Raw genomic sequence first — 24,790 nt, 5'->3', positions numbered from 1 at the left:
GCTATGCCTTAAGTTACGCGATCTCATCCCACTATGGGTCATGTGATCACGCAATTGTTTTCCCGTTCCGTGCTTGGTCAAGTCGGGCAGCATGGCGGTTAATTTGTTTATGCGTGCCCCACCAATTTCAATCTCCGCCGTCGCCGCCCCTCCGGTCCTTGCACTGAAACCTATCCCCGTGAGAGGGAGAGAGGGCTTTGAGAGTGAGTTGAAGACCTGTTGTGATCACTTTGCTGAATCCTTACCCCTCATCATACTTGAATACAGAATTTTAAGTTGACCGCTATCGCATCTGTCGCACCTGTCTTATTCATTACATCTGTCTGCTCTACTACTATTTGGGCCTATTCACTCTCATACAAAGGCTTCCTCCCTCGGTAGTACTAGCACTGTCAAAGGCTGGACTATTATTAGCTCCGTTATGGCACACTAGGCCTTATAGAAAATGAATAGCAAGTTAGATAACGAACGAAGGCAAATTATTCTTAAAGGAAGAGCGTGTGTCACATTTGCAATGTTTAAGGAGCTTAGTTTTTCCGTCTAGTAGCACTAGATTAGGGTATAACACATTCTCCCGCCTCACCCAGCGCAAAGCCTATTCTCGCTTTGCATTATTATGCCTTGCCCATGTAAGACTCGAGTTTGTGCCTGGTGATAGGTAATGATTGTCTTTTCTCGTCGACTTGGATAGAGGTTGCCAGAATACAAGTAGCCTTTTCCGGCCAAGCCGTTGCGAACATTTTGCCTGCATCTGCCCATTGCGAACAAATGACACGTACGTCTCCCCCAGCAGCACCAGAAATAGAATCACATAAACTGCCGTACCATATGCTGCTGAATTCTAAAGAGGGTAAAAGGACAAAACAAGAAGGAAAAATGTGAAAGGATATTCGAGATCAAAATTTCTAAGGCCCTAACAATGACAGGTACGGTCATTTGTTTTGGCACAACTTCGCCTCGCCATTATTAACCCGTAGCCATGGAGTGCTATCCATTCCGCTTTCCGAGGCATGCGTCGGATAAGCTGCAAGGAAGAAATTCGGTCGAGTTATATCACTTAATATTGCACGTTAACTGAGGAAAATTAAAGGAAAGGCGAAATTGACTGGTGACTCACTTATCGAATGTCATTTTCCCTTCCCACCGCAACTTCCGCAGATGAAGCCGTTTTGTAACCCAGATCCTTTGCAGTCAAGACAATATGAGTCCTGGGGCATCGTGAAATCAGGGAAGTTGTTTGTGTGTTAACAGTAGTGTGGAGAGAGAGAGAGAGTGGAAGAAGCAGCAGGTGTTGCGTTATATCCTGTCTGCCCAAGTCCGGGATCAGGTCCTCTGAGATGTGTTGCCCGATATTCTGCCGCAATTTACCGCTAAACTATTGGTATCTATTATTAGCGGATACCGTGAGGGGCAGGCTACTTTCAGACCACTTCTTAGACCACCATTTTCACAATTCGTTTTCTGAACATCAGCGAAATGGTAGCGGGCGACTTCATTTCACATAGGCAGTGTCAAACCTGCTTGGCTATCTTCCCTAGCCATGATGAACTTTACTCTCATCTTGAAATATTCAGAGTTAGTTCCATACAATCGCTGCCTGTTTGCCTTTCTCCTGACACTTTCAGGTGGGAGAACGAACCCTCGCTCTGGAATTAGAGAAATGTCGAGCACATACAGCCCAAGTTTATGATCCTAATAAGCTTTGTGAGGGTTGTCAACTTAACGCGTCATTACTTTTGCCCCCGAGCAACCCTAATAACGAACATGAAGAGCGCAATGCCGACGCACAAAGTGCCACTGGCCCTCATACTGAGTCTTTCAGACCGAATACTCCTTTCCGGAAATGTCCTTTTCGTGGTTGCGAGAAGCAGTTCAAAGTTAAAAAGGCCCTCCTAAAGCATTTCGAACTACGTAAATCCTGCCTGTTCCATGATTGGTATGTCGCTCACTAACTGACTATATCTTGGGAGCCAGATGTCGACTGCAACGAAGTATGTGTTGAGTGTTTCCGGCGGTTTACACACGTGAGCGCTTTGATGAAACACGTCAAAACCCACATTTATTCGTCTGATAGAAAACAAAATTTCATGCTGGGCTTGTGCGATGACCTACGTGATAAAGCCATCTCCGAGTTGAACCGAATGGTCGAAACGCTGCAAGACTCTACGGTCGATGCTAATTTGACGACTGCAAAAAGAAACCTCCGGCTATTAGAGCGTTGCGAAGAGCAGAACTCTCCAAAAAGAGTCAAACCAGGCGAGAGTGAACGGGGCGTATTTCATGCCAATTCTGACCAACCACCACAAGGTATTGACCTGTATCAACTACTCCTTTACTAGTCTCATTTTGACTTGGGAGGAAAGCCCAGCTACGATGCCCTTCGTTGCCCCCCGAATGCTTCGGATTACCGCAAGAGTTCGGTGAGGACATGTTTGCACCTCTCTTATTCCATGACTACCCTAAGTCCCTTCTGAATAATTTCGACCCTCCCTTTTTCTTGGGAACCTCATCCCTTCACCACGGGACTCGATCAGGTAGAGACGATATCGGAAGGCATACTGATATTGCCGATCCAGTTTTCGACTCTGGATCTCAACTTGCGCGCGAAGATGGGTCGGTGGGAATGGGAGGCCCTAGTCTAGATTATTTATCAGCCAACGATGAACACCATTGAATGGCAAGTGTAGAATAGCCGTTTCTTAAGGTCATACTCAAAGTGATATCCAATCCGTGGGCTTTCTCTTTGTAGCTCGGCGATCTTTTCTGCGATCTGCGGGCTGCCTGGGAGAACCACTTTCGCCCATCGTGTGATGACATCACGTGTCGCAAACACAGTCGCGATCGGGGTGCCTTTTTTTATTTCAAACGCTACACGGGCGTCCTGTATAGTTCTATATAGACAGTCAGGTATGAACTCCTGGTATGCCAATAGAGTCGACTCACAAGCCGCCGTTCTCAAACTTAATCTCCGAGCCCTCACCACAGCCAGTCGTCTCCAGGGCCGCAAAGGGTATTTCCCACAACCCGTTGGAGGCGTGAACACCCGGAAGCTCATATGTGTGAGAACGTCCAAAAAAGGTCACTTGCGATCCATTACCCCACAGTTGTATGACCAGAACCTGTCGGCCCGCCTTCTCTCCTCCGCCTCTGAACTGGAAAATGTGCCCTGCATCGCTGTGGAATTTCCGGTACCTGGCAAGACTACACCAAGGGAAGAATGACTCTAGGATTGATCTTGCGCGCTGTAGAGTGTTAGTAAACATATTCAGCGTAGGATATACGTGCAGACCTTGTCTTGAAGAACATGACGCCTGAAGAAGTCCAACCCTTCTGCAGACAAACAGCTCTGCGGCCCCATTTCTGTCAAAGGCGTCTCCAATTCCGGGTCTACTTCATAATAGAAGCCGATGTCCCTGATCGCTTTGATCGCAAGGTCAAGCGAAAATCCTGTTGATGCCATAACATGAGGTTCTTATGACGAATGCCAGCGTATGGTGTACTTGAACGTTTGCTGATCGAAATGACCCCTCACTTTTCGGATAAAGTATTTTCAGAGGGCCGATATTATGTCACGTATAGGCGGCCCGGCGCGGCTTTGTCAAGGGGTACCGCCCACGCGCTTAGGCCTCTACTTGCATGGATCCCCGTTCAGAACCCTGGCAGAATTTACGAATGCAAGTTCGTCTAAATACATATAGTCGTTTTCTCTTCTAAGAAAACCATTCCGAAAAGGAGGCTGACACAGGCTCCTTTGAAAAGGGACCATCACACGCTTGAGCCCCTTTTTGCATGGATTCCCGTTCAGAACCCTGGTAAATTTTCAAAAGAACAAATTCGCTCAAATGCATGTGATTGATTTTCGAACTCTTTACGATATGTATGCTCACATTGGGCCCAATCAAGACTATCCGTCGATATTCCTACGCGGAACGATACTTCAGTCCCAGCCACCCTGCAGTCAAAAAGTACAATAAACCTACCGGAGACTTTCGAATTAAAGCTACATGAAAACTATGTTGTAGATCTGAGAATTCTTCATGTAGTCAAGTCCTGTAACAAGGGTGATGACAATTTGAACAATGAGAGAATCACCTTCTCGTTCGGTGCAGATCGATCGAGAGATTGCGCAGACCGGAATGATGCACCGGCTGAGCAGCATGTAGACTGCAATGCTGTAGCCTGCATTTGCCACACGATTTGATTCGTGTACAAAGACGGCGAGCCCCTGCTGATTACCTGGGACCCCGTTCGGAACCCTGTCAGCCAGCTAAATGGGCGCCTCGAATAGATGGATTGCTATTCGACAAAGCATGACTTGGCTTTCTATACTGTGTCTCCTCGTCGTTTACAAATTAATCAAACCGAATGCATTAAGACATATATCTTCCCCGTCCAATTTTTCCCGAAAGGCCTTAATCGAGTCTCTAGAAATTCAGGAGAACGAGAGAGAGTTGACTTCTCGTGAGAAATAATTCCCGAGAGGTCTTGGTCCTCCGCAGTCAGACATGTCTTTGGATCGTATATGAACACTACTAACCATGTCGACAGGGACGGAACATTCTCCCACTGGGGTTTGCCCATCGCAATGAGCCCACATACAATCACAATGGGCCTTACGGAAAGTAAATTGGTGATAGACGTCCTTTCCGAAGCGTACAATGAAGCAAAGCGGTCTGGAAATTCCAACGTCGAGGTAAAGCTCTCCAACGCGAAGGTTAGTTAATGAACAATCAATCTGTTACTATAGACTAATATCTAAAAGTTCATCGAAACAGTCCAACAATTATGGACTTATATTGCTACAGATTCTACCGATGTAACTCAGGGTGTGGAAGATCAACCGCCGGAAAATGACCGCGCTGGAAAATGTTCAAAGACCACAAGACCTACTCAGTCAAAGTACGTTGTTGCTCCAGGAATCATGAAGAAAGTGTCAGGCTGGAAGGAGATGCCTCTTTCTTTTTTTAAAGAAAAAGAGTCTCACCTTAGCTTGGTGGAGGACCCTCTTGCTGAAGCCTACAAGTATTTGAGAAACCTTGTAGAGCGGTCTGCCCTGGATAAAATTCGGCGGAGACTTTTGAGGATACTTTTCAATCGTCTGAGGGAAAGATTAGGAGTGAAGCGACTACTCCCCAGGCATGTTGAGAACATTGCGCAAATAATATCCCGATCCGGCGTTGTCGAACATTGTGACAGAAAAACCATCACGAAATGGGTAGACGAAGGAAGTAGGATTGACGCATTATGCCGAGACATTGGAAGTATCACTGGGGCTGGGTACGCTTACCTCAGGAATCTATTTTATTTGAATGATATCTCTGATACGAGGTAAGTTTCCACCGGGCGCTTCATCTACGAGGCTTATGCCTCCCAGATGCTGACTTTATGTCATTTCAGAATGATAAGAATAAAGACAGACGGCGAAGACCGCACCAAGGAGATTCAGCAAATCAAGTTAAACTTGATTTACGATGAGAATGAGGCACTGGAGCTTGAAGAACTGGCAAGCTTGTTGATGAACGAACTATGGAAGCCGATGGAAGATTTGATCCCTCAACTTCGCTCAGGTGAGTGGCCTTGGTTGACATTCTGTGGTGTGTTGCTAATTTCGTGTCTAGAAGTGCAGCAGACGCAGCAAATCCCAATCCTCCAAGTCCAAGGTGCCTATTCTCTGGCTCAAGGCACTCAAATCCCAAACTCTTTCAGGGATATACCAGAATACCCTTTCGAAGATTCTGATGCTTCAGTCCCTTCAACGCAAGGTGCAGACCAAATTGCTTGCCATGGTACTTCCAACTATGAGGATTTTCCCTCCGGAACTCATCACACCGGTTGCGGTGATAGACTTAATCCAAGCCAAGATGGGAATAACTACACAACTGGTACTTCTGGTGTCTTTGCGGAATTCTTTGATTCATTAGATGTTGGAGATGTCGCAGATGTCGCAGATACGAATTGTGAGGGAAGTTTGGTCCCGAGCATTCCTGATGCTGGACTAATACCGCCACTGTCCTACCCCGGGGCCACATCAAGCGAGCCTGATACATATTGGTGTACTAATATGGTGATGGACGATATTTGAACCGTCGCCGATCCTCGACCCTCCCATAACAGCTGAGAGGATCTGTCAAATGTGAACGTCAAAGTAGCATATCAGCTTCAGAAGAATTGTACCGAGATGTCTATGGTTATCTCTACATTGATCTTCTATTATTGGGGATTTGGTCTTTCAAACTCATTTGTCGATACATCGAAAGGCTCTCTTGGGATGATCGATTGGGAACTCCTTGCTTGCACTGACGGCACGATTGGTCAACCAAGGGCTTGATGGCTACAACAAGGACCAGCGCCGCGGAGTTGCCCATCATCTGGGAAAAATAGGATACTGCTCTGCTCAATACATGATGAAATTTCAGGACCGCTTTCAAACAATGCGATTGATGCGAGGAGCATGATTAGAATATCGCAATTGCGGTAGAAAGGGAGTGAATATTTGGAACACCGGCAAACCAAAGAGAAGGGCAATAGTCTCTGCCAAGAGAATGAGTAAATTACGATACGAAAAGCTACGCGGGATGAATTAATCAGAGCGAAAAACCAGCATCTGGTGGTAAGACATGCTACATCACTTAGAAGGTCAAGTTGCTCGTGGGGACTTCGAGACCGCCAAGTCACATGCATTTACGCGTCAATATCGCTTACTAATCGCAGTTAAGTTGATTTTTCCCTGTTCAACTGATTCTAATAAACACCCTACAGCTTCCCTTCCACGACTACCTTACGCAGTGTCCGTTCGCGTTGCGAGGGGTCTTTTATTTCGCCTCCCGGTCATTCTATTGAGCTAGATTGACATCACGGATTTGCACTCAACATTTTACTTTCAATCAAGAGAATGGCGGGCTGGACATCTCCCGTCGAACTCGAGGACGTGGATTTGCTCGTGCGAAAAGTCGAATATCCTGCACATCGAGGTAGTCCACTCTATCGCTTAATGTTTCCGCACTCAGGGGAGCAACATTTGGCGCAGAGAGAAGACGAAATTAAATGGACGATTGATGGCCTGCTTGAGACAATCCACCAGGGGGTCGAATCTCTGTACAAGGCGTGTGGAGAAGATGGATCACCTGTCGGGCTGATAGGCTGGACTAATGATCCAGGCGCATCCGTGAAAGGAGTCGAGAAAGGAAATGATGCGGTACCTAAATCTAGAGGTAGGCAAGAGGTAAACTGGACAAGCTTTACCCCGCCTTCTTTGGATGTAACCTCCTGGCTTGACATTTCAAGAAGGCTCAGACAAGAGAGGCAGAAAGTTATTCGGAACAATCAAAAGAACGGAATTTGTCGTAAGCCATTGTTCAACTTTGGGGTTTTTCTCTTTTGAACTTCGCTCACCTGGCTTATAGGAATTACTTTCATGGCCGTGGATCCAAATCATCAACGGCAGGGCGTTGGATCTATGCTCATGAGAATTTTCTGTGATCATGTTGATCAGTACGGTCTGGATGCTTTGGTTTTGTCCTCGCCTGCGGGAATTAGACTATATTCTAAATTCGGCTTCAGAGCAGTTGGTGTTGTTGAATCGAAGCATGGAAATTTCACTAGCATGCTAAGGACTTCGAGCGTTAGTCCCGGGGAAAATATCAGATTGCCTACGTGAACCATAAAGCACAGTATCTGCCGTGATTCTTAGGTTCATGATAGCGTCATTAGCATAGCATTTATTGGCAGTCAAGTTGCATTTAAAGGATTTACAACCTAAAAGGGCTGTCACCAAAAGGAAGGTCATAGTTGGCTACAGAGAGGCAGCTTTAAGAACATCCATGGTCATCGATATGCTTTCCCTCGGAGTCTTTCCAGCAGTACTCCCTGCAATGGCACCTCTGGTCATCATCTGTACTAAAAACCCATAACGCTTCGATCAGCTCCGAGTCTTTGACCGATCCACGTCGTATCATAATGTTGGTTTTGCCTTCGGTGACCTCTACAGATAAATCTGGAGTATATGTGTCAAGAGAACGCACACCAAGAACGTTCTCTAAACCAATTTTTTGCAGAAGAGCCGAAAATCCGACAAAGAAAGAATGATCAGAGTCTCCACCAGGCGAGCACGGTGAGAACCCAAATTCAACTGGAAGAAAAACTCCCTGGAAGATTTTGAAAGTCCTGGGAATGATGGAGCCTTCGTATTTCGGCACCACGACATCATTGACATCGACAGTCCACGGCGAAGATATATTTCTGACATCCACAAGTCGCTGGTTGGTCTCCATCGGAAAATGCTTGTGCAACAGACAAACGCCATACCGTTCGTTCATTCCGGAGTCGAGAAAGAATTGTCTTATGGGTCCCATTAGCGAATCCATTGCCTGCATTTCTTGGAAACGGACGGCAGCCTCCCGAAGGGATGGCATCGAATCATAAGCTTCTGGGGTATAGTAGGTCCTACCACATAGTCAGTAAAGACCCGAGTCATTAGATGGAAGAGATTTACATTTTGACGGGAGTTAACCGGTTGACAATTTTGACAGGCTGAGGCGCTGTTTGGAAAAGTTGGATGTGCTGAAGGTCCTTTCGAGGGGTTTTGAGCTATATTTATAGATATTCGGGAGACTGAGAGATATTTATGTCCCATCCATGCAGACCTTGCACTCACGAGCCAGATCGTAATAAACAAAATGCTGTAGACCAGAGCACCTCACGCCACCGAGGCTGAGCAGAGTCCGGGCACCCTTCTGTTGCCGATGCGAAGCTTTGGGCCGATCTAGCAGGAACGCAGCTTCACGAGGCTTCCGCTTACACAACGCTAAAGGCCAACACTTCTACGAACGTGCATAAATCAATTCACCCACGATGAAAATGAAAACATTGAAGCACACAACTCAATAAGGACAACATAATTTTCTACTTTGGGCGAAAGACTTGTCTGGACAAGACTATCTCCGAGAAGGGAATAGTCTGGATTCAGATGCATACTCTTTGGCTCTAGAACATGCCCTTTACTCACAATGATTTTATCAAGATGAACACTACTCAAATTTGTAAAAAGACCTAGTCCAGTGGCTTGCCTATAAGACCTACGTGATAACATGAAAAAAAAGAACATAAAGTTATCGTATAATACTGAAAGGTCAGGATGATAAGGCAGGCACTAGGAACCCTTGAGAAGCCTATCTTCGATACGTCATAAGCTTTTCATATACAAAAGCAAAAAAAAAAAAAACTAGATGGCGAATCCCGCTCTGACGAGGTTCAAATAATCAAAATAAATTGATCAAAATAAATTGATCCACGATGTAAATGAAGCACTGAAGCTTGATGAAGTCAGTAGGGGTCACATACTCTTTCTGCTTTGGGCGATAGACTTGTCTGGACAAGACTATAGCCGAGAAGGGAATAGTCTGGATCGGGTCAGATGCATACTCTTCTTTATTTCTGATTATGCCCAATCTTGAGTCCTTCTGGTGCTGTATAGTCGAAATTTGCATGTTGATTTTAATGGCTCTGCACGTTCGAAGATACGTAAAGAGGACCAACTTTTCCATCCACAAGACGAGGCTATTCCCAGTCCAGAAACTATACATTCGTCACAAACTCTAAGCTTGTCGTCGCTGTTGAGAGAGCAAAAATACATTAAAGAGTGCTACGCCGTGCCTCAACTGCGCAGAAAAGCGCGAGGGTTGCGAATTCGCCATGAAAAATAAATCCTGTCGCACAGGGTTGTCTAAAAAAAATTCCAAAGGTCGTTTTCCCAAGCGCGGACGGAAGTTAACTCCTGCTTGTCAACCGTGTAAGAAGAGAAAAATTCGATGTATTGGAGAAAGTCCACCCTGCCAAACTTGCCAGGAGCGCGACCGTCAGCAGAAGTGTATATTCTCAAACAACCAACCGGACGATTTTACACATGGGCCAAACAAGAAAAGAGTTCAAGGTAAACCTTTGCACAGGCTCTGAAGTTTTATCAATTCACAATTTATGACAGAATCACGATGCGCTCCACTCCCGTTCGCCGTCACCTCCTCAGTCCATAACGAGAGCCCAACTTCCAGGAAAGAGGTAGTTAACGACGTCGATGAGATGGGATCACCATATCTTCTCTCTCTATCGCCAGAAAAGCTCTGCGAAACAGAGGAGATATTGGATTTGTGCTTAGGATCGGGCCATGAAGCTCGTGACTATAATTCTTCTGGAAGATCTGTCGTTGACATATCTCTGGGCTTTCAGCTCATTCCAGACAGTACGTTTAATTTGATACCTATTTGATGATACGAAGCTGAAAACATATAGTTATCCAATTCGCTGATTGGTCAGGATATCGAATCTTGCCTGGCGCTGATTTGCTTTCAATCTGTGAGAGTCAATATGGGTTCATACAAGGCCCTTGGCCCACGGCGTTGGTGTATGCCGCTTTATTAAGCAGCACGGCCACTCATATTGAGAGCGTCCTGGAACTTCTTCGAGTTACCATGTGCGAACATCTTCAGAATGAGAAATTCAAAGACACAAGTATGGGACATCTCACGACCATCGCCCTCGCTCTGCGATGGGAAATCCTGATCCCTTGCGACAAACTTGAAGTCGCTGGTCAAGGTACACGCGATGTTGTATGTGGGGATGTGCCTTACCGAGTGGCAACGCTGCAGAGACTCCTCCTCAATTCGGATTCAACGAAAGGCTTCGCACCATGGTCAATCGAGGTCTGCTTGTCCAACTGCGAGTCTAAAGTGAGCATAGTAGGTTGTCTGCAATCTCTGGTGGCGTCAATTCTGTATTCGCCAGCGACTTGAACTGCAATACCGTTCAATATTCTCCACTATGTCGAAGGCCCTACTCCAGACTAGAAAAAAAAGCCTGGGCTGTACATAACACTACTGGCCCTTAGCTGCTCCTGAGCCCCATCATGAAATACCAAGGAAATTGATCTGAATGTCACTCTTCTGGAACATGGCTACCTTGTTAGCACAATGCTGATCATCAGTCACATTTATATATTAGAAAATTTGAAGAGGAAGGCAGGCATGGAGTGGCCAAACAGGATGATGCGCCCGTTATGCAGCAAGTTCGAGTCTAGATTCAATTCTCATAGCGATGTCGTGACACTACCCCAATCGCAACCGCGGCGGGATGTACCTCATTTTCAATGAGCCCAAAATAAGAATATAAAGTGTCACATCCTCGACTCCGGATAAGGAAAGGGCAAGGACAGAAGAATATCCCTGAACGAGCTGCTTTCACGGTAGGTTGAATAAGTTGATCCCTCGGATCGCACCGACAACACTTCTTTAGACCCAAATCACTCCAGCCCTATCTCTCACTATTGAAGGAATTCAGTAGAGCCTATTCCGGTCATACACCTCCTTCTTCCGCACAAAATGGACAGTCGCTGCGCTAAAATCGATTCTTTGTCAAATCCACACGATACCGACTCTAGTTTCGGCAACACACATTCTAGCTCCCAGCCACACCGATACGGGAGGTACCAGGCCTACTTTAGTACCATTCCTAAGTCAGTATCCACCGACAAAACACGCACTAGGTTTCACAGCATAAGTGGTAGTTCGACGCAGCGCCAATACGGTCTAGGTAAATTGTATCGAGGGATACTCTGCGAGTTAGACCTCGTGACTGGCTCCACTAGCTAGGCCGAGAAACGCAAAGCAAATAGACGCATCGCGACGTTTCCGCAACCGGGAGAAGAAGAAAAAGCGGATGCAGGCCGAGATCGATAGACTACAAGCCTAGATTGATTCTTTCACTCCGTGACCGCCTAGCATATTACCAAGATAATTACACATGTACCAAACCTTCTCATCCTATTGGGAATTTATGCTACAAACAGTCACAAGCACCCCGCAAGGACTTTGGTGCCTTCCTGTTTCATTGTATATATAGTCGGATATAGTTACATCTCAGTGAATGATGCCCCTTCTCTCTAAACTCTTCTCAACACTTGCTTGCCAATGACTGAATTAATACTCCCCGTTGCTCTCGGTATTTGGATCTGTGCTATACTATTTGCACTGTATCGTGAGGTTATACGCCGATTCTGGATTTATTGTTCAGGTAAGGCATCATAATTTACCTTATAGCTTGATTTCAACTTTAACGTTTGAGCAATGTGTAACAGAACTGCGCAATTCTTGGCCTTAAACAGTAATACTGATATGGTTTGAAAGGATGTATGGATGGACGAGGAAAGGAGAAGTCTGTTATTGATACCATTAAGTGGGAAAGACATGGACTACCAATTTTGCTTGTACTTCAGATGGAAAAGTGGTACCAAGGTACCGGTGCTTGCTTGTCTCAAACCCTAGATTCTACATGTGGTTTCAGCACTTGAATGAAGAATGCCCCTTCTTCTTAGGTTGTTTATGACAATAGCAAATACATAATGGAGACGATATTCCCTGATTCCCATTCTATATAGCTCTTCTTCTGCTGTCCAAAGTTCACTGGAGAAAGCCCCCAATGATCTGCTTCTCGGCCGTCAGCCTCCAATCGCTACTTTCGACCTGCACTTGGTCAATATTATTCTCTCCAATTGGATGCACCTCTTGTCCTATTAACGAGGACGGGATAGACAGAAATCCTCAGCAACCAACCCCTGATCCTACCGCCTCATACACGCGTCCTAAGGCTCTGGAATATAAATCAAAGCCGAATACCATCCAAGAATCAAGTCTTCCAACTTCATTATCAAGCCAGTTGCTGCCCCGGAATCCAAGTGTTCCTGGCTATGCTTCCCCTTCAGTCTACGGCGGTATTCGCTCCCCGGAATTCATTTCATAGATATACCCTTCCTTGGATATGCTAACCGTATTCCAGATAACATCAGTAAACGTGCTCATCCTCAATTAATGGTTTCTTCGACAAGCGGTACCATCAACCCTGCAAAATCGCCCCGTGTTACTGTCCCTACTAGGCCGCGTACAAAAAGCCAGCACGAGCCAATTGGCTACTATAATAATATAGGACCTAGTGAAGGGTCCGAAATTTGGAGGATTGGAGAACATTGTAAGTAAATGTCTAGTGATTGAATATATATTTCTGGAAGTACTAACAATGTAGATTCATGGCCGAGGAAGGAAGACCAGTCCTAGCGTTAGACCCGACGCATGCGGACGGCATTAGTGAGTTAGAGGAGATGATAATTGACTGGTGTAGGTAATACACTCATGTTAAGGTTCTCGAGCTGATTCCGTCTGATATCAAGTTTCCCGAAAGGAGAAGCCGCTACTTCAAATCAGAGCTGAGGATGTTGTTGAGTACATCACTGCAAGCATATCTTCATTTGGCGAGGGGGAATTGAAAGAAGACCTATGCGAGACACTGAATGCGAGCTTATTAGATGCCCCTGACAGTATCGTTGAAAAGATTTTGGACCAGAATGATGACCGTATCATCAGCTCTGTATTTGTCGTTGTGAAGCTTGTTGTGAAGGGGTTTCTGCCACCTCCCGGATTATCCTCTTCTATACTTGGAATTTTCTTGGAAAAAGATGGAAATGATTTGACCAATCATATACTTGACTCTCAGACGAGAGCAGGACGTCTCTTGGGGGGAAGTCTAGGGAAACTCACTGTTTACGTTAAGAAGAAAAAAGACTAAATCCTACTGTGACCGGCAGGGCCGCATTTCTTGATTTCTAATTGGCCTCGTCACCACGTTGATAAAAGTAGCTTACTGAGTCAAGAACAAATAGGAGTAAGATCGGCTGGATATGCATGTATATTATCTGGGTAAATACATCTACTATAGACAACGTATACTCGTCGTATTTTGAGGAATTTGGTGATATGTACTACAATTACCCAGACATCCTAGACACATTTTAAGATGACCTCAATCAAAATTCAACCTGCGGCCTTGTATTAGACGCATAACTGCTGTGTGCTCAATTTTTACGTTAAAAAATTACTAGGTACTACATTCTACCAGAGGATCATCGTGACTTTAGAATAAGCTTAATACATTACCCAGATAAGAATTGAACACTGTGACCGACTTCAGAAGAATTTGCAGCCCTGAATTACCTAGCTGATGCCAAGGCATAATTTTCTTGGCAAAATATCTCGCCAAAATCACTATCAGTATAAAGAGCTAACTAATAGCCACTTTATGTTGACGATGCAGATAATCTCTCTTAACAAGATACTTGTGGTATTCAAAAACTTCTGAAGATCGTTTTTCTTGAACATGGCTTCCTTTTCCGTCCCTTCTCTACGCACTGGTAACAGCCAATCGGACCAGAACACACAGACACGGGACTATAATCTACTCAAGGGGGAAGCTCCGGCGGCGTCAAACAATCAATTTCGACGGTCCTTGCAGCCTATGAGTTTCTCCAATATTGTGCTTGAGGGATACACAATGTTCAGGGCAGATCCGCTTCCTCCTGCCATGCCGACATGGTACAAGGTTGAACGGACTCATATGTTTGCCAATATTGACGAGATGCGTCAAATGGTGCGCGAACGAGCTTTCAATATTTCGGCCGCACAACAATACCAGAATTTATCCCGAATCCTACAAGAGCATGTTAATCTCTTGATTCATGATCGAAAAATCGATGATTCTGATGGTGTCTGGTCCTGCGTATTTGCTCGAGAAGAAAAGAAATCCTCCAGAGAGTACAGTCCGGAAACGGTAGCTCTGGATGTTATTTTGATGCGACGGCCCCTGGGTAAAAATCGCTATCCTACAAGCCCAATGGGGGATTTAGTGGATCTGAGAGCCCGTCACAACATGACACCCACCAGCAAAATAGATACATATGATGATGAAAATGGTGGGGCGGAGTATTGAAAGAGTTGGAAAGAAGAGCTAGACGAGGGGAGTGCTTGGGCCTGTCATCAACCCACTTAAGAGTTGGAACACATGTATCCTACATATTCTATCTGTAAATTAGATGGCTAAAATCTAATTTATGTCTGTTAAATCCCATGAGATCGCAATTTAGATGAAACCAATCACTGACCTCGGCATTAGTGAAGATAAGACTTTCCTCATCTGACATTTTTGTGCGGCTTGGTCCGGTATGCTATCGCGTGTCAACAGAAACTGTAGTGGCTCTAGCGTTCGTATTTGCCTTTTCAAAACCAGTCTAACATTGATGAAGAATACTGTATTGATAAGTATTGACAATTCGTAGATAGCTAGCCTTGGAGGAGCGACCTAAGCATATCCGTTTAATTTTGGGGCATTTGTGAACGCGTAACGGATATGGCAAGCTTTGAATAGCCGATTCACGAATAAGAAAAAGTACGATTTGTGCAGTGATAGCCAATGGGCCTGCTAAGCGATGAATACTGGCTTAGATCGAGCCAAACCGTACTGAATAATGTCTCACCAAGTCTGTTGTTATTATTTGGCCGAACGATTGCCATCCTAATTCGAGAGATATATTTGTACACTCTAGCTAGACCAGAGGAATTTTTTGATATTTATCTATTTGATATAAAGAGTGGCTCAGAAGGCACTTCCATCATTTGCTCTCACCTACAATTTATGGATTGTGACATTCAATTATATGGATAATTACGATATCGAGTTCCTCCTAGCTGTTCAAGATGGCTCCTTCAAAGGCCTCAATGATTTGAACCACGACTTTCTCAGCGGAATATACCAGAAACTGCTTTTTCGAGAGGCGTCTGAGTTCCACGAGGCATTACACCTCCTGAGATCCCTTCGAAATAATAGTCTGATCTCGTATGGAATGAGACACGTAATTTCTCAATTCCTAAAGTGGTCGCGGGAACTCCTTTTGATACATTGGGATCTGTATACCAACTACGAACAAGCATTTTCCTGTCGCGATAGCCTACGGCATGGACAGTCACCCACAGATCTTGTTTCGTTGTGTATATATGAATGTTCCGATTGTTTCATGGATCTCATTCGCGCTGGAGCTATAATGCCGAATTACTACAACCTCGCAGGGCAGAGCCTTTCCTACCTGGCAATATGTGCAAACAAAATTGATATCGCCCAGGAGCTGCTGTCTATGATGAGCCCGGGGCAGATTCTTGATCCTGCCTATATCGTACCTGGGTATTGCCCAGAAAAAATCTTTCAACTGGCCGCCGGCAATCAAGAACTTTTCAATACTTGCTGGGCAAAACTCGAGTCCGACCCAGAGCTAAACCTTTCGCATACTCTTGATCAATGTCACCTTGTCTCTATCTCTCAGTTTGCTACTGATGAGTTGGCGGGCCGTATGCTGGATCGGGGAATCAATCTAGCATCTACAATGACAGACCGCGCCTTGTCAACCTGGAATAGGGTCGCCTTATATCACCCCGACCCGGAGTCTCTATTCAACTGGCTTTGGGAGCATGAATGCTGGCCACCGTGCAGTCAAGATGGAATGGACTCGCCACTAGTTGTTAGTGCTCGATATGATCGAGTAAAGGAGACGAATTGGCTATTGTACCACAGCTGCGATAATAGCGAGCAATGGATCTGCGCTATTGAGGCTGCAACCCGACAGACAGACCAAAGTATATCTACACTTGGAATGGTCATGAAGCGCATCTCGCTATCAGTTCCCAAACGCCCAGAATTGGACTGGGTTATCAAAATTGCCGATGAAGTTGTCCAGGGAGCTTACAAATACGTCAGGGAGACTAATCTTCAGGGAATAGACGTCATAGAGCGTCGTGCTATCCAGAAGGTTGAATGTATCAATTATTTTAGCGAAAATTCCCTCCTTTTCTCCAACTTGTTGCTATCTAACCTAAGGGAGGCGGGGCTGCCTAATTTAGCGGACTTTTTACAGGTTCACAATAGCCAGACGCGAAGAATGATAGCGCTGGTTGAATGAAATCTCTATCTCTTTATTCCTTTCTTGTTGCTCTTGTTGATAAGCCCACTACAGCTCCCACTATTGGGTATTGGATTGAATATTGAACCTATTAAAGTGAAGAAGTAGCCTCGATTTGACAATATGGCTGATTGATAATGTAATTCAGGATATGAAACCCACGCTTTAACTCTTTGTTTGGCCTCAGAGGCATCCGAACTGGAACGTAGTACCTCGGTTCAGATAGTAAGACCCCTCACATTTGCCCTTAAACTGCCCTTGATAATCTCGTCGATTTGCTTTGAAAAGGAAACCACACATACCGCCAGATCAGGGCAATTATTCATCCGTCTGGTCTTGTTGTACCACGGTCATGAGTTCGGCGCAAAAAAGGCCAGATGGCGATATAACTTCAAGATCAGCTATGGAAAATACGGGATACAGCAAAATCCAAACCAACTCGCCATCCGATACTATCGTTACGGAAGTGGAAAGATATTTTCGATCGGAACCAAATCATGTAGACCGGCATTTGGTGTACGGAGGAGGGGATCATGATGCATGCGAGAAGTTTTTGAAGTTTGGGATTCAGAATGAACAGGTTTTTCTTTCATCCCACAGCATCTATATCTATAGCTGACACACTTGAAAGTTTGATACGATAATCGAAGAAGTGATCGGGAGGCCTTCTTTTTTTGTCCATCAAGGCCCGATCATCATCCACTCATCCGAGCACCCAACCGATTTGGGCACCGGTGCTGCCCACCCGTCTCGAAATGGCGTATCAGTTTTCCGAGCTCTTTCAAACAATGGGGAGAATATATCAGCGACCGTGAAGCTCTGTCCCATGTCTCACCACTTTTCGAGCACCAAATGCGAACGGCTAGGAGGCGCAACGGAGTCTTTTAACTTGCGATCGATTGATATTCTGTTCGTGCGAGGTGAACTTAATATAGAGATATCACTACCAGCTGGAGGCTCCCTGGTCTGGAAAGGGTTTTCGGAAGACCCATGGGGGACGGATGTACCATCAGCATCCGAGGCATTTGCCTTCATGAAGATCTACTCCAAGCGAACCCCATGGCGCGCTGGATCTGCGCGCGCCCGGTAGATTCCTATCGATTTAAAGTCAGGCAAGAATGTGGAAATTAGGAAAATCAGCTCACTGGTGTAAGTTCCATCCATTAGTTGATATTTCATTCTCAACCTAGACAATGTTTGCGCCTGATGTTTGATGTTGGTAAAATCACTGCCTCGTATCATCTCTATAGTCCTGGCTTCTTCGGCTAAGGATAGACGGCGAACAGACGGGAGCACTGGGATAAGAAGAAGGGTAATTCCGCTCCCTAGTTCTGATTCAAATCGCATCAATTTGCGTCCATACTGGAGTGCCTTTTTGATGTTATGGTTGTCAGGTAATCCCTCCTCTCGAATGAACGTAGTCATGGTTCCTAGGCGATGAGAGCCCAAACATGGTGTGGGCTCACTCCGTCCGGTTCGCTGGAGCCAGCTTTGCTCCCTGGTAGCCAAGTTGGTCCAATAATGGATTTCTTGGAGCCGCTGTATCCAGCAATTTGTATTCGCTCCCTCTTCTATCATGGCAGCGCGAGGCCATCCCGGTCCCGCTGGACCTGCCAAGATAATAGGAGAGAGATCAACCTGGAGAAACGAAAGGAACGAACTGAGTTGAGCTGATAAATCAGCCAATATACTTTCCGCCGTGATATGAGACATAATGGTGGTTGGGAATGGTGTGTAGAAAAGGTCCAGGATGCTGAGAGTAGCTGTCGCGTAACATGCCTGAAACGGTATAGATCAGATCCCTAAGCTCTAGACAGCCAGTGGTCTACAAACTTCAGGATTTGCAACGGATCGACATCATTCTGGGCATGCATGAGATTGCCCCTTTATCTAGGTGTCGTACTTAAAAGCCCGACCTTCCAACCGGCCAGCTACGGGGGTCATCTAAGTTGCAGCAGATAGTCGGTTTCTCAATCACCCCCAGCTAAGATGGGGCTTTGGTCATTTCTCCAGTGCTTCGGTTTGTTAGATGTAAGTGCAATTGTCTATTCAGAATCGGCCCACATTAAGACAGAACAGCGTATCGTCCACGATGGAAGTGAGCCCTTCTGCCCGGCATTTAACGCAACGCACGAGCACGAAAGCAACGACATCATAGCCCATGGCCCACCAGGAGGGAGTCTAAGAATGATTTTTTCCAGTATTGAGGGTGGGAAAATCGGCCAGCCCAAGGTGATCAAAGTTTGTTCGGCTTATTACCGTTGGGATCCTGAGGACACAGGGCCAGTTATTGATGAGCTACGGGTTGTCATCGGGTGGGAAGGATCAAAGGTCACGGATACGAAGACTTTGAAGTATAACGAGGTAAAGGATATGGATGGGGCCGAGGATGCAATAGCAGAGTTTGGGCTCATGTAATTTTTCGCTGCTGAACCGCTGCAAGCGGTTGGGATGCCAAAAGTCCTCTTCGTGATCACAGAGGGTGTTTGATCTGAACTTTACTCCTTTCGGATATTCTGCATCTCTTACGCGTCAAGTGGATTAAATACTCTGTAGCTATGCAGTTCCTCTTTCCCTGCTTTGCCCGCTTAGAAAATTCGGCAAGTCTACCAACGCCATCCGGCTCTAAGGCCTTTATTAAGATGAAATGCCCGGACTTGAATGGTATTGTACCAACCCCATATATGTTTAAATAAACCTTCTCAATAGACCGTTTGTATTTTTGAATGTTTAGAGGAAGGTAATTGATCTCAACCATTCCTCTTTAGGACGGCAAGGTTGGGCCTCGCTATATGCTCCCGACAGTCAGCACTGACCTACACCCAAAAGCCTAGAACAACCGAATCCTCCAACTACGGTCAGCCGATCAGATTCAGCCGTACTGGTAATAGTCGACTGCAGGGGCTTCGTTCTCGTCACATTAGTGTTCATGCAGAGCTTCGACTGAGTCTCCAGCGATCTTGCTTCAAATATCTTTCTATTTTATTCGATTCTCTGTCCTTTTCCCTAGGGCATACATGAAGTCCTTTACAGTATTCCGTGAAATTGTCATTGACTCATATTCCGTTTCCCGCATAATTGGCAAAGTGGACCAAGATTTCTGAACAAACTTCTCTTTCCGTGGATTCTAAGGATTTGGCTACGCATCATGGAACAGCATGCACCCCAGAAAATCCTAGAGTCTCTGCACACATTCTCGCCAATTCTCCTTGTCTTTGGTTTTTGCGCAGCTCAAGTGTTCACTACCACCACAGCGGCAATCAAGCTAAAGGATGGTACTGGTAGCCGCCAACTTCCACAGTGCACCAACGGGACAAGTGCCGCTTACAAGAAAAAGAGCTTCTCACCTATTACAAAAGGAGTCTTTAACGGGCTGTCAGTGGCTTTACTCGCAACATATTTCGCAGAAGCGGCAGTTTGTGTTACCCATGTGGTGATCGCCCGTTCTGAGCAGTGGTGGTGCGGGCAATCCGTCGTGGTATGCAGGTACAGCCTTCGATGATTTGTGAGTTCTTGAAGCTAACATCACAGATCTATATTACCGGGTCTACATTTTTCTATATAATCCTTCTTATCTCCTTGATCGAGACCCCCTCGTACCCAACAGCTACTCAATTGACATGTTGGTCTGTCGCTATCCTTACCGAAGTGGCCATTCTCTGCACTTCCTTGGTCTTGTACTGCTCCCCCCATCGTGAACGAGCAATAGGAGATCCTTTAGGAGGCCCTGTTCTGAAAGGCATAAACTCATGGGAAATTATGAAAATTGTCTCAAACGGTGTCCGCATCGTGACTCTTGCCGCTCTGATCCTGCTTTACGCCAGCAAGTCAGGTCTGCTTGCAAGCGAAATTCAAAGTTCACATGACCCGTTCAATGGAGCTACAGAGACTACTAGGCTGCTGGAATCTTCCCCCGGGGACAACCATATCAACAGCCCGATTCTCGAGCCAGTACACGGCCGCTCGTTGCCTACAGCTTCTCAACCACAGGATCCCCGCATCCACTGCACAACAATTCCCTCTAGAAACGGGTGGAAGTATGTTATGGGCTACTCAATTTTCCTCCCTTATCTCTGGCCATCAAAGTCACATGAACTCAAGATTGTGACGCTGGTTTGCCTCTTCTTGCTTGTGGTTCAGCGAATAAACAATGTGATGATCCCTATTCAAATTGGGGTGATCACAACAGCCCTAGCAAGCCAACAAGAAGCACACACCCTCTCTGTTGTGTGGCCACGGATTTTACTTTATGTCTTCTGTAGATGGCTGCAGACAGGCTTAAGTTCTCTACGCTCCGCGCTTTGGATACCGGTGAGCCAATATTCTCGCATGGAGCTGTCTACATCTGCCTTTGAGCATGTCCACAACCTCGGCTTGGACTTTCATTTGAATAAAGAAACGGGAGAAGTGTTATCGGCATTGAACAAAGGCAAATCGGTCACTGGGCTTCTAGAACAGGTCGTCTTTGAATTCTTTCCCACTCTATTCGACTTGTTCATCGCGATAGGCTACTTTCTGATTGCTTTTGATGCCTACTACGCTCTGGTCGTCGGAATATCATCTTTCAGCTATATTTATGTCACTATTCGCATGAGCCTCTGGAGAGCCCAAACCAGGAGAGAAATGGCCAATGCATCGCGACACGAGGATGCTGTTAAGTGAGTTGCAAAGGAAGCTCAAAAACTTAATGTCAAATACGCTAACGAGGGCTAGAAATGAATCGGTGGTTGCATACCAAACAGTGAAGCTTTTCAATGCAGAGCAACATGAGTTTCATCGATACCGCACCGCTGTTAGCGATTATCAGAAAACCGAGTACTATTCATCTTTGCGCAGCACAGTACTGAATACTGTCCAAAACACCGTCCTGATGACTAGTTTACTCTGCACTTGCTTTATTGCTGCGTACCAGGTGTCCACTGTTCAGAAACCTGTGGGTTTGTTCGTGACCCTGTTGATGTATATGGCACAGCTCCAGGGCCCACTGGGATATTTCGGTTCCTTTTACCTCTCTATCCAATCGTCTTTGATTAATGCTGAGCGTATATTGGAACTCTTCCGAGAACAGTCAACAGTGGTGGATAGCAAGCTTGCTACGCCGTTAGTTGCCTGCAAAGGAGAGATCCGGTTTCAGAATGTCAAATTTTTCTACGATGACAGAAAGGTTCTCTTTAATGGACTTACATTCACTTGCAAGCCAGGGACCACTACAGCCCTAGTTGGAGAGTCTGGAGTTGGTAAATCGACCATCTTCCAGATCTTGTATCGGTTCTACAACCCCGCAGATGGCAGTGTTCATGTTGACGGATATGATGTGCGGGACCTCACTGGGGATTCTATTCGCAGGCACGTTAGTATAGTGCCACAACATCTAGCACTCTTCAACGAGTCCCTGATGTACAACCTAAAGTACGCGAACCAGAATGCCACCGATGAGGAGGTCCATAACGCTTGCCGCGCTGCTGGTATTCACGACAAGATAATGGCATTCCCCGATGGCTACGATTCCAAAGTGGGAGACCTCGGCCTACGGCTTAGTGGTGGCGAGAAGCAACGCGTGGCTATTGCACGCACAATCCTCAAAAACACCCGTATTATCCTTTTGGATGAAGCAACATCTGCCCTTGATGCTGGTTCCGAAACCTTTATTCAGAGGTCCCTGAAGACATTCTCCTATGACCGCACCATACTAGTGATTGCCCATCGGCTTAGCACAATAACAGGTGCAGACTGTATCCTAGTCCTGCACGAGGGCCGAGTGGTCGAAAGAGGAACACACGCTGAGCTTCTAGAACTAAATGGTCGGTATGCAGACATGTGGCGAAACCACACCCGGGAGTAAGATGATGTTGTGCAGACAGACTGTACTTGTTTAAATCGGTTTGTGCACAGAATACATACTGGAAGTTATTTGGTCCATGAAGCAATTTGTTACAATTTGAATAACGCAATTTCAGATTTATAAGAGGCCTGCTCTTGTATAAACGCATAAACAGGGAAAATCAAAGCTTCGATCCCACAGTATCCAGCTCACGTGAGCGGCAACAGCATGGCACGGGCAACAACCAATCAGCTCAAGGTCGTATTTAAATTGTGCGTTCACGACCATGCGATCTTCGGTGATCTCTGGGGGACTCCGACCTTCCCACCTTTAATCGCTGGATCTCTCTTTCTAGTTTTTTAATCAATGCGTCATCTTTCTGAGTTGCCGAATTTGCCCTGCCTGTGGGCCCCCTTGGACGGCGACTGGGCTCACTGCGGTGTCTCCTGTACCGGCTGTTGTGTGACTGCGCGACTGCATCGCTTTCAGAGTCACTGTATTCACTAGAATCATGGCGGTAATGACCTCTAGACTTGCCCTTGGCCGACTTTGAGTAGCGCGCAGGCTCGCTTCGATATCTCCTACCATGACTGACTTCTATATCGCTGTCTTCCTCATCGTAGTCGTCATCGACGATATCCTCTAGCCCATGTCGCTCACGGTAAGCTGTCTCGAGTTCTTCGGCTTTCTGATATATCATTCGATCGCCGTCTAGTGACGAGCCAGTGGAAATACGACGAATGAATGAACGTCCTTCCAATGTTGTCACACCATCTTTCCATTTCACAAGTGCGCGCGTGTGTGGATAGGAAGCACCCTTTGCAGGCCGTAGTAGATCAAGAGGATTGAAGCCCTCTTCATCATCGTCTTCGATCTTCCAACCAACGCCAAGGATGTTCTCTACATCTTTGCGTTTGTATTTCCAGAATTCCTCTGGCAGGCCATTTTTTGTGCCGGATATTTTAGCGTTGCCACGTGTTTGTGTCAGGACACGTTCGACCATATGAGGACTGTAGCTCTCGTGAGACCCAGCTCGAATCCGATAAATAGGTGTGTTCCGGTCTCCATATCGCACAAAGATCTGAGAACCAGTGCCTTTAGGCCACCAATATAGAACTTTGGCTGATGTAAGTCGGCGTTGCTGCTTCATGGTTCTCGATTCAAGGGCATCAAGTCCCGTCTGGTTGTCATCATCAGACTCAATATCGGAACTGACTCCAAGTCTTTCGTTCATCGCCTGCTGATCGGTCAGGGTAGATTGACCATCATCGCTAGTAGCGGTAGACTCGGTATCCCCTGTTCTCGGATTCTGGGTCCCAATCATTTGTTCTGCCCATTCCTGGCTAATATTCCAGGCTTTTGGGAGATGATGCCTTTTGTTGAAAATCTTTATCAGATCGCGAGTTTGATTGAAAGCAGACCAAAATTCCTCCGGTGATTGATCTTCGACAGCTTTATTTGCTGATTGCTGCCAAGTCTGGCATAGTTTGTTATAGTAAGTCGGGTTAATAGCACCCGTCTCGACGTCCGTGACACCGTTTTGCTCATTGGTACCTCGGATAAGCTGATTGAGTCTGTCAAAGAACGCTTTGCATTCGTCGTAGGCAGGCTCTTTGGCAGTGAAAAACTCTTCAACCATTCTCTCTGACTGTTTCGATGTTTCGCTGTAAATAACATCTTTCACCCAAGCACTCAGAGGATTTGGCTCCTCCTCAATTGGTCTATCTCCATCAGAAGCATCATTCAACTCCAGATCTGTTACATTGTCTGAATCATGATCTGTTACATTGTCTGAATCATGATCTCCTGCATTGGAGGCAAAATCTCCTTCTCGGGTTGGGCTCCTTGCATACCTAACCCTGAGATCGCCCCTTTTACCTTTCGTGGCTGCGAACGTTCAATAATGGAAGTGAAATTGGATGAGGCAAATATGCACGTACTTTGGAGATCCTCTCTCTCGCTTGATATGGCCTTTCCAGAATCAACGCTGTTCTCTCGGTCGGATACAGGTGTTTGGATATCGCGTGCGCTCTTTTTGGCCTTCTGGGCCTTCTTTTTTCCTTTATTCGGCATGCTTGAATTGAAATTTCAGGGGCATATCAATATTGTGGTAGCTTTGTAGTGCGAGAAACGTTGTTTTATATGTTTAC

At 45.9% G+C, this 24,790-nt stretch overlaps 10 protein-coding genes across 10 annotated transcripts; 7 read left to right on the top strand and 3 right to left on the bottom strand.

Moving 5' to 3' along the window:
* Positions 1-2,650: 2,650 nt before the first annotated feature.
* Positions 2,651-3,527, bottom strand: N7473_010342 (uncharacterized protein; the record flags this gene model as incomplete). Its single annotated transcript, XM_057156281.1, has 3 exons — positions 3,290-3,527; positions 2,944-3,242; positions 2,651-2,891 (listed from the first exon to the last, which is right to left on the bottom strand). The coding sequence occupies exons 1-3, from the start codon at positions 3,458-3,460 to the stop codon at positions 2,651-2,653; spliced, it is 711 nt and encodes a 236-aa protein (XP_057004936.1). The 5' UTR covers positions 3,461-3,527.
* Positions 3,528-4,350: 823 nt separating this feature from the next.
* Positions 4,351-6,424, top strand: N7473_010341 (uncharacterized protein). The gene is made up of 5 exons (XM_057156280.1): positions 4,351-4,498; positions 4,549-4,714; positions 4,763-5,328; positions 5,398-5,567; positions 5,619-6,424. The coding sequence occupies exons 2-5, from the start codon at positions 4,586-4,588 to the stop codon at positions 6,080-6,082; spliced, it is 1,329 nt and encodes a 442-aa protein (XP_057004935.1). The 5' UTR covers positions 4,351-4,498; positions 4,549-4,585; the 3' UTR covers positions 6,083-6,424.
* Positions 6,425-10,159: 3,735 nt separating this feature from the next.
* Positions 10,160-10,413, top strand: N7473_010340 (uncharacterized protein; the record flags this gene model as incomplete). Its single annotated transcript, XM_057156279.1, has 2 exons — positions 10,160-10,234; positions 10,285-10,413. 2 exons carry the CDS (start codon positions 10,160-10,162, stop codon positions 10,411-10,413), a joined length of 204 nt encoding a protein of 67 aa, XP_057004934.1.
* On the bottom strand, positions 10,410-10,729 carry N7473_010339 (uncharacterized protein; the record flags this gene model as incomplete). Its single annotated transcript, XM_057156278.1, has 2 exons — positions 10,410-10,578; positions 10,623-10,729. 2 exons carry the CDS (start codon positions 10,727-10,729, stop codon positions 10,410-10,412), a joined length of 276 nt encoding a protein of 91 aa, XP_057004933.1.
* A 1,736-nt stretch (positions 10,730-12,465) lies between these two features.
* N7473_010338 (uncharacterized protein) lies at positions 12,466-13,097 on the top strand (the record flags this gene model as incomplete). The annotated part of the gene is made up of 3 exons (XM_057156277.1): positions 12,466-12,757; positions 12,823-13,011; positions 13,066-13,097. The coding sequence occupies 3 exons, from the start codon at positions 12,466-12,468 to the stop codon at positions 13,095-13,097; spliced, it is 513 nt and encodes a 170-aa protein (XP_057004932.1).
* A 1,096-nt stretch (positions 13,098-14,193) lies between these two features.
* Positions 14,194-14,802, top strand: N7473_010337 (uncharacterized protein; the record flags this gene model as incomplete). Its single annotated transcript, XM_057156276.1, has 1 exon — positions 14,194-14,802. One exon carries the CDS (start codon positions 14,194-14,196, stop codon positions 14,800-14,802), a length of 609 nt encoding a protein of 202 aa, XP_057004931.1.
* Positions 14,803-15,910: 1,108 nt separating this feature from the next.
* Positions 15,911-18,537, top strand: N7473_010336 (uncharacterized protein; the record flags this gene model as incomplete). Its single annotated transcript, XM_057156275.1, has 2 exons — positions 15,911-16,669; positions 17,451-18,537. 2 exons carry the CDS (start codon positions 15,911-15,913, stop codon positions 17,907-17,909), a joined length of 1,218 nt encoding a protein of 405 aa, XP_057004930.1. The 3' UTR covers positions 17,910-18,537.
* A 271-nt stretch (positions 18,538-18,808) lies between these two features.
* On the top strand, positions 18,809-19,237 carry N7473_010335 (uncharacterized protein; the record flags this gene model as incomplete). The annotated part of the gene is made up of 2 exons (XM_057156274.1): positions 18,809-18,850; positions 18,899-19,237. The coding sequence occupies 2 exons, from the start codon at positions 18,809-18,811 to the stop codon at positions 19,235-19,237; spliced, it is 381 nt and encodes a 126-aa protein (XP_057004929.1).
* Positions 19,238-19,967: 730 nt separating this feature from the next.
* N7473_010334 (uncharacterized protein) lies at positions 19,968-22,661 on the top strand (the record flags this gene model as incomplete). The annotated part of the gene is made up of 3 exons (XM_057156273.1): positions 19,968-20,297; positions 20,351-21,477; positions 21,533-22,661. 3 exons carry the CDS (start codon positions 19,968-19,970, stop codon positions 22,659-22,661), a joined length of 2,586 nt encoding a protein of 861 aa, XP_057004928.1.
* Positions 22,662-22,905: 244 nt separating this feature from the next.
* N7473_010333 (uncharacterized protein) lies at positions 22,906-24,713 on the bottom strand (the record flags this gene model as incomplete). The annotated part of the gene is made up of 2 exons (XM_057156272.1): positions 22,906-24,395; positions 24,581-24,713. The coding sequence occupies 2 exons, from the start codon at positions 24,711-24,713 to the stop codon at positions 22,906-22,908; spliced, it is 1,623 nt and encodes a 540-aa protein (XP_057004927.1).
* Positions 24,714-24,790: the final 77 nt, after the last annotated feature.

The sequence above is a fragment of the Penicillium subrubescens genome (genome assembly GCF_028828155.1).
Source record: "Penicillium subrubescens strain IBT 31985 chromosome Unknown utg000007l_segment0_segment0, whole genome shotgun sequence".
Taxonomy (NCBI): domain Eukaryota; kingdom Fungi; phylum Ascomycota; class Eurotiomycetes; order Eurotiales; family Aspergillaceae; genus Penicillium; species Penicillium subrubescens.
The sequence above is the reverse complement of the archived record's forward strand: the minus strand, read 5'-3'. Positions and strand labels throughout refer to the sequence as shown.

Excerpts from the sequence above, each read along its gene's own strand:
- N7473_010341 (XM_057156280.1), top strand. The coding sequence starts at position 4,586 with ATGAGCCCACATACAATCACAATGGGCCTTACGGAAAGTAAATTGGTG. Across the intron at positions 4,715-4,762 it reads TAAAGCTCTCCAACGCGAAG|TTCATCGAAACAGTCCAACA; the intron begins GTTAGTTAATGA and ends AATATCTAAAAG. Across the intron at positions 5,329-5,397 it reads AATGATATCTCTGATACGAG|AATGATAAGAATAAAGACAG; the intron begins GTAAGTTTCCAC and ends ATGTCATTTCAG.